The sequence below is a fragment of the Oryzias melastigma genome, linkage group LG12 (assembly GCF_002922805.2).
Source record: "Oryzias melastigma strain HK-1 linkage group LG12, ASM292280v2, whole genome shotgun sequence".
Lineage (NCBI taxonomy): Eukaryota > Metazoa > Chordata > Actinopteri > Beloniformes > Adrianichthyidae > Oryzias > Oryzias melastigma.
This window is the reverse complement of record NC_050523.1, coordinates 5401247-5409482: the sequence shown is the minus strand read 5'-3', so window position 1 is coordinate 5409482 and position 8236 is coordinate 5401247. Positions and strand designations below refer to the sequence as shown.

The following is an 8236-nucleotide window of genomic DNA, read 5'->3' as shown; positions in this document are numbered from 1 at the left end:
CACACCAAGCTTCATATGAGCCAACAGAAAGACTTTTCTTTGTTGCTTGCTTAATAAAAATTAAGAAAAAATATTTTTTTGGATCATATATTGAACCAAAACAAAACCATGCCCCAAAAATTGAGGTGTTAACTAAATTTTGGGGAAAGGGAATCGTTGGATGCCTGGTATCCATCATCTACCACTTTACCTGAGAAAAAAAAAATAACACGCTTATAAAAGGAGGAGAAAATTTGTTGAAATCCAGCTTAAAGTATCATCTTGTGTTAGTCAAAAACACTTTTAAGCTGAGTAATATTTGTGGCCTGTCCTGACTGGGAAATAAAATTAGGAATAAAGCAGAGAAATGCAGGAAAATTAATACTTTACATGGAAACTTAAAGGGATAAATGTTAAAAAATGGAAACACTTGAAACATTTTTGTAAAATATCTGTGTAAATATACATGTCACTGATCCAAAGAATATATTGAAAATCATCAACTATCAACTATAAAAGACAATGAATTTCTGGATTTTTTTCCCATTTTGTCTCTCATAGTTGAGAAATACCTATGAATAAATGAATAAAAAAACAGAAGAAAAACATCTTAAGTGGGAGAACTTGCACAATTGGAGCCAGACTACATACTTTTATGGCCCACTTTAACTTTTGTTTTGTACAGGTATAGTCTGGACTTGGTAGAAGAAAGCTTGTGATCGAGCATCTTTTTGTTTGCATCACACATAGAGATAGAAATTGATAAAGTTAGACAGAATCCTATTTACTTCTTGATAGATTTTATACTTTCTTGTATCTGTAATTTTTTTAATCAATACTATGATTTTACAATCTGTATCCTTTAGTCTGAGCAGAAAAAAGCCAAACGTGAATCAGTTGAGTTTTCCGTTTATTGACAGTAGCAAAGGTTTCTTCCAAAGACGGTGGTGTTGTTATGTAGGCCACAGAGTTAAGGTTCAGTAACAGAGAAAGTACAGAGGGGGAGGGGCTTGAGCACCACCGTTACAGACAATCTCATTCTAACATGAAGATCACAGAGCACAACAAGCATTTGGCGTTTTTGATGGCAAAATAAACGTGTGGAGTGAGTTCTAAAAACACCTCGACACCGCTAACACTGCTAGTCTACAAAAATACTCAAAAAAATAAAAAGATCACTTCGGAGGATGTGGGTTGCTCTGATGTTGCACATGTTGCTGTTACGTTGTCACATAAATCATCTTTTAGATGGTCCGTCTTTTGAAATCAAAATGATGTCATGCCCCTCGTGGTGTGGTTAGGTTCTGACACTTCCCGTCTGCTCTAGTTGGCCTCATCTTTGGATGCTTCATCGAAATTCTCCACCAGATCTAAAACGACAAAAGAAAGCCGTTAATAAACCTGGAAGAAAAAAGGAAATCTGAAAAGAGCCAGAACCAGGAAAGAAGTGTTTATTCGAAACATGAGAGTCTTGGCTCGTCCCTCCCACCACTACAATGTGTTTGACACGTGAAGCCCTCAGCGCTCGAGTCCAGCTGTAAAAATGAAGGCAGAAAGTCACGCTGCCCTTTGAAATGTGAGAAATCTGCGAGCAGTTGGGCCTCAGAAGGTCAAAAATGATTCAAACGTGTTCTCATCTTCAGGAGGAAGACGGAGAGGAAACATAAACACAGAAAACAATGGGATGACGGCGACCTCCGCCTGCAGAAAACACATGCCATCATTTGAAGACTCGAACCGCCATTAATCTAATGGCTACCTCATGCGCTCGCTCCACGTTCTCCACAAAGAAAAGCAAACGCACTTCTACCCTCGTCTAAACGACAAACGTCAGACTCAAACAAACCTCCGGATGGATCCCCGTCATGAGTCAGAGGAAAAGCAAACGCATCACAAATATTTAACTACAAGGAGGAAAAACAACCAGAAAGAAGCCTTCCATGATGGTTCTCAGTTTACAGCTGGAAGGACGGAGGGATCTGGACTCACCTGGAACGTCATCGTCTTCCTCTTCTACTGCTGCAATCGGCGCTTTTCCATCTGCAGCTGCAGGAAACGAGAGTTTGACAGGTTAAAACACTTAAAGCATTGACAGTATCAAACAAGCTTAAACTCAAACATACAACATTTAAACGCACCGTTTGCATTGCGTGAAACTTGATTTTGTAGAATAATTTCAAGCTTTTCTTAAAATCTGAAGCTTTTTGAGTGTTTTCATTAAGTTCTTTTAGACTATCATTTACCCATCTTTCACCTGAAGAAGAAAATCTCTAAACTTTCATCACATTGATTTACTTTTAGCATTTTTAAAGCTTAATTTCCGGATATTTTACTATCTAAGTCAGGAGTATCAAACTCAATCGCACAAGAGGTCAAAATCCAAAAAGCACCTTATGTCGCAGGATAAACATTTATTGAACACACTAAAACTAAATTTTTAAAACTTTAAAATTGTAACTTTATAACATAATTATGACCTAGATATATAGTATTACCTGAGATAATGCAAGTGTGACTGCTGTAAGCTGAACTTAGCTGCTAAAGATGCTAGTGCTGATAGGTGAAGATGCTGAAATTGATGGTTAAAAACGCTGAAGCTGATAGCCAGCTAAAATATTAGCTTAATGCCAAATTAGCCTAAAAAACAAAACAAAAAAAAACTAAATTAGCCAAAACAGCTGACATAAAGCTGAAATATTAGCTAAACTCCAAAATAGCCCAGAAATAATCTCAGTAAATACCAAAATAGTCCAAAAAGTTAACAGAATGCCAATTTTTCAAACTTTAAAACTGTAACTTTTTAATATAATTATCAATAATAAAAAGACAGGAATATCATTCCAGAATAAATCAATTTAAACCACAAATAACTTTCACATTTTTTTCCCATAAAAGTATATTTTGTCAAAATTATGCAAGTTAAAAATAAGCCCAAGATAACATCGGGTCATTAATAACAATTAAATAAACTGACCCCCCGGGCCTCGACTTTGACACGTGATCTAAGTCACTTTCTTTGAATTTTATTCCAAGATAAATTGTCAACTTTAAAACTGTGCTTCTTTTGTAATAATTGGTTGTCTAGAACAGTGGTCTCCAGTCTTTTAGAGGCAATGGTTTAACGTCAGAAAATGTTTTCACACACTAGCCTGTAAAAGGCTGAATGGAGGGTTTATTTTTATTCATTATTTTTTTTTTCCACGTCCAGATTCCCTGAAGTCTTGAGAGTAAAGTTAATCTTCTGTCAAATTTTGTTTGTACACTAGATTTTGTGCAGGAACACCTCAAATGTGATATAGATCTGTATTTAATCCATAAATGGCTAACTGGAAGATTGAAGTAAAAAAAAAATAAAAAAATAAAAAAATTGGAAACCAACTTCAGCTTCGTCCGACTTTTAAAGTGTAATGGATAAATATGAACAGAAAAGCAGTCACTAAAATGGTTATTTTCTAAATCATTAAAATAAATCCATCGTTTGAGTAATTTATTAGCAGCCTCCTCGTAACAGACAGCTGGTTGCTGGATGTTCGGCGTCATTATTCTGGTCTGTGGGAACAACTGTCCCAATAAATCCAAATCTGGAGCAAAGACTCCTGGTTTGTTTCTTTTAAAAGCAGCTTTGTTTTAACTTGAAATTAATGCCAAATTAAACTTTCCAAATATGTTTGTCTTTTTTTTTTTAACTCTGCTAACATTGTAGTTTCGATTTTAGACACATGACTGACTGGATATGCGTCAAGAATAGAGACGTTTTCTGGAATAAAACTTCCTTCAGAATCAGATTATAAATAAAACGGGAATTTTTTAGTTTATAAACAAAAAAAACTTAATGTACAGCACTACTGCAAAGAAATTTTCAAAATAAAGTGTTTTCAAAGTAAAACCAGCGAGTGAATTCTTTAGAACGTTAAGCCCAGTAAACTTTAAAGATGGAGAAACTGGGGAGAACATTTTCAGGATTTGTTATAAATGATCCAAAAACATCAGTGATGCTTATGTTACTGCGTGTTTAAAGAGGCAAACATTATTTCTTCACGTCTAAATCTTTGTATTTTTATCAGTTTTGTTTATTCTGATCTCCTGTTCTAAATAGAAATATAAATGATGGAGATTTAATACATATTTTAATGCATTATATCTAGTAAAAAGGCAGTAACTATAAAAACGTATATTAAAAAGAACCGTAGTTTGATCCGGGATTAGTTGAGTAAAAATCCAGTTCTACTGGAATCACTGCTTTAGCTAAACCTAACACTGTATTTTAGCTCACTTTGACACATTCTGAATGTTTATAGGAACATAAAATCCTCTGTATGAACTGTTAAAAGTATCAAAGTTTGAGGATGAAACCAGTGGAGCCACATTTGTGAGTTTGTTACTCATTTTGGTGACGTTTTAGACCTCTGAGTCCACTCATTGCTTCTAAAGAGTTGAACCCAAAAGTGGATTAAATCTAGTGTTTAGGACAGCCGAAGCTGCTTTTCTCCTGCAGGACCTGGCAACACCACATCATCATGGACCGAGCAGAAAGCCGGTCGCTCACCCTGTTTGGGCAGAGCCTCGGCGAGTCTCCGGAGGCTCGTCAGGCTGTCGGCTCCCAGCTGGTTCAGGATGCCCGGCAGCATCTCGGTCAGCTGCTTGGTCTCGGCGTGGCCGGTGATGGTGAAGGTGTTGGCGGCGAGGGAGGCCTGCACTTTGGGGTTGTTGAAGTGGATGACTGTTCCTTGATTTGTAAACATGTTAACCTGGAATAGAGTTTTCAGGGGTAGAATCAGCACCGACACAGACGGGGCGTGACAGCGAGACGAGGCGCCACGCCTACCTCTTCAATACCGGAAATGTTGTTGACACCGAGTTTCTTTAAGGAGAACTGGAGCTTCTTGTCATCTGCGGTCGCTGTTCTATGTACAACCTTCTTCTTTCTGCGAGCACTTCCCTGTAAGCATCAGATCACACCGACTTTAGCACAGATGTTTACACAAAGTGAACACTTTTGGAATAAACTCTCCTAAAAAAACTTGTTTTAAACATTTACTGAATGAAAAATTAAAATTAACACCAAGAGAAAATGTTACCTTTCCACCAATGCGAACTTGCGCTTGAAGTTTTGCAAGTTTTTCCTGATTCATAATTGCTTCTTTCATCTGCAGAAGAAATAAAAAATGGTGATGCATCATGATGCAGAAGATTAAACTACAGAAATGAGAGGCAGCAAGATGCAGAACACAAACCAAAGTCATGCAGCTGGTAAAAATATTACAAAATATTTATAAATCATTCTGTGGCTAAAAATGTGTGAATGTGAGAAAAATTCATGCAAGTTTTCTATTTACCGAACTAGCACTAAATACGGACAAAAGGAAAATATATAAAACAAGCATGAAGATGTTGATTATTAAAAATCAAACCATAATATTCAAGTTATAAAATTGATTAGTTTTAGTTTGTGTTTAATCTTACCCTGAAAGCCCAAGAAACTATTATTTTAAAGGATTTTTTAACACCTTAAAAGACAATGTACAGTCTGTTGACTTTGCTATCAAACCGGGGGCTTATCCGGGATGCCAGTGTTGCTATAGTAACAGACAGTAAAAGATCTGGGTGCTGCTTTGATAGTCAAATAAACACGATACTAGCGGAAATATGAGGCAACATCCCAGAAAGACCTTTACAGTATTTTTGTAAATATGATACAAGATGAAGGGAATAAAGTAGATGTTGTAAACACAGCAAATGGACATGAAAAGCATCTGTTTTGTTAATAAAATTATTTTCTTTTCACAAATGTAAATAGTTAATGTTGTTGGGTTATTGCTAAAAGTGAGGTCAACAATCCTCTGAGGGAACCCCGACTTCATCAGGGAGGAACCGCGTTTAAAACGCAAATTATTTAGAGTTTTAGATTTCAGGCAACAAGTTCCTTATCTTAACTTGATCTTATTTAGGAATTTGTAAAATTAATATTTCAAAGTTGAAATCCATGTAACTTTATCTGAGAAGAAACAGACCAAAATATTTGTTCTTAGAGGCCAGTCACGGATAGATAGTTTTTTTTACCTTTTCTAATAATAGTCTTTGTATCCAGAGTACTGCAGCACATTTGTAGTTGTGCATGATATATTAAGACTTATTAAAACTACAGAGTGTCTGTTCAAATGAACAGGAACAATATGATAAAAATTAGATTAACTGCACCATTCAGATCTGATCTGTTTAGACCGATTCTGAAAAAAGTCCTGCTTCAAATATTTTTTTTTTTCAGTTAGAAGAGCTATTTTAATCATGATATAAAATTATAAAAACAGTTTTTTATGATAGTTTCTGCAAAGCTGAAACGAGGACCTTGTGGTCCACCTGGCGCATTTTCTGTCACATTTTCTACATTTTTCTAATGACGTTTTTTCATCTGATCCCAATTCACAACAGTTTAAAATTAATACTCAATTTTGAGCCTAATTTTCTTGATAAGTGTCCTCCATCATAAGAAAAATGTTACAAGATGATGTTAAAAAACACAATTTTCCTGGAGTGGGTCTTTTAATGTTACGTGAGGATGTCTCTAAGGTTGCAGATCTTATTTTATATATCTCAAGTTAGGATTTATATTTTTACTGACCTGTATCTAACCTAAAAAAAATGAAGTAAATTTTTTTTTCTTAATTTTTAATTTTTTTTTAAGAATTGCCATTGCTTTTGTTTGCATCACAGAATTAATTCAAATCCATTTATTTCAAACAGATTAGAAAAACAACAATAGATTAATTTATATGCCATTAATAATGATACTTCTTCACTCATTCAAAAAATCTTATTTATTTACATTTTTAGATGAAACACACTTTTTAAATGTGTATAATATAATAAACTTTTGCAACTAAGAAATCCGAAAATAAAAAAAATCATATTGACCCCTTATCAATATTGACTTTAATTATTTAAATAATAAAAACTACATTTTAAACTTTAGACAAACAACACTTAGTTGTCGTATTTTGTTTTCATGGAGTGCAAATGAAACAAATTTTAGACCTGTAAGCCTCATAATCAATTATAAATCAGAGTTGTGGCTAATTTGCGCTAAAATAAATTCAATTTTAAAAAAACATTACAATCAATTTCAGTCTTAATTCCCTTAAAAACACACAATTTGGTAGAATAAAAGCAGAAATTTAATTCATCAGATTCCCAAAGTGTATTTAAACTTGTCAGATCCGAGCATTGCTGTTTTCTTGTTAATTATTTTAGGGAATCTCTCATAAATCAGATAATCTTCCGGTTTTCTGCGTGCATGTAAAGGGTTAGTAATTTCAAAAATTCAACAAACAGCCGAGCAGGGCTCAGAAACTGTGGGTGTGGTTCTGAGCATTAAGATCATGTTCAAACCAGGCAGAAGAAGTCCAAGACAAACTCAAAACACGGCTAATCGGTGGATTTCATTCTTTTTCTCGCTGTTAGGAAGGAAATATCCACCGATGGCCATTTTTCTTTATGATGTTATGACCGAGCGACTGCGCACGCTCAGTAAAAAGATGCGCATAATCGATAGAAATAGCATTTTAGCTGATTAATATGAAGTAATTATAGTTAATTTGGTATCCCATGACTGTAGATTTACGATAAATGTTTATTTTTTTAAGTAGAAGTTCCATGCTAACCGTGGCTAGCCTGTAAGCTAACGGAGCGACACGGGCCTGTCAGTCACACTGCAGCACAAACCGTCAGTAGTTAGCGTCAAACCCCGGAACAGCTCAGCCGCCGACACGACAAACACTCCCGTTTACCTTTTTCCGTCGGATCGGGGGGAAACAGTGCGGGGAAGAAAGTATTGAAAGCTCCTCACTGACCTGTAAACTAACAGCAGACACATGCGGGGAGCAAGATGGAAGCGAGAGAGGAGGGAGGAAGTGACGTCAAGAAAGATGTGCGGCAGCGTTTGGCGGGTTTTTCCGCCCCGAGTTTGGTTTTGCAGGCGAACAAGTTGTGCAGAGCAACCAAAAACGCAGTTAAATGATAAAAAAATAAATAATGAGCATAAATAAGCATGTTTTCAACTCTTTGTTTTGACTCCAGTCTTATTAAAGAAGTAGATGAAGACTTTGCGTAAACACCAAAAAATTTTGTTTTTTTTAGTGTAGTGTTCAACACTTTTAGGATAATCCTTTTCTATAAATGTATCTCGAAGACCCACTCCGATCAACTTTGATCTTTTTTTAATAATATTTCCAATGTTTTTTTCCCTCTCGTTTTTTTTTTT

At 35.4% G+C, this 8236-nt stretch overlaps 1 protein-coding gene across 3 annotated transcripts in view; it reads right to left on the bottom strand.

Annotated features, from left to right (window-relative positions):
* Window positions 1-872: 872 nt before the first annotated feature.
* The window catches only part of btf3 (basic transcription factor 3), a 12654-nt gene continuing 5290 nt past the window's right edge, over window positions 873-8236 (bottom strand). Inside the window, exons 1-6 of one of the 3 annotated variants that reach the window (XM_024298749.2) lie at window positions 7827-7968; window positions 5058-5126; window positions 4805-4918; window positions 4526-4727; window positions 1969-2025; window positions 873-1349 (exon numbers count right to left, since the gene is read on the bottom strand). In XM_024298749.2, coding sequence (XP_024154517.2) covers window positions 1303-1349; window positions 1969-2025; window positions 4526-4727; window positions 4805-4918; window positions 5058-5126 — 489 coding nt within the window. In that variant the 5' untranslated portion in view covers window positions 7827-7968 and the 3' untranslated portion in view covers window positions 873-1302. Of the gene's footprint in view, window positions 1350-1968; window positions 2026-4525; window positions 4728-4804; window positions 4919-5057; window positions 5127-7763; window positions 7969-8236 lie in introns of those variants that run through there. The other 2 variants (XM_036214439.1, XM_036214440.1) reach the window with 2 other exon arrangements.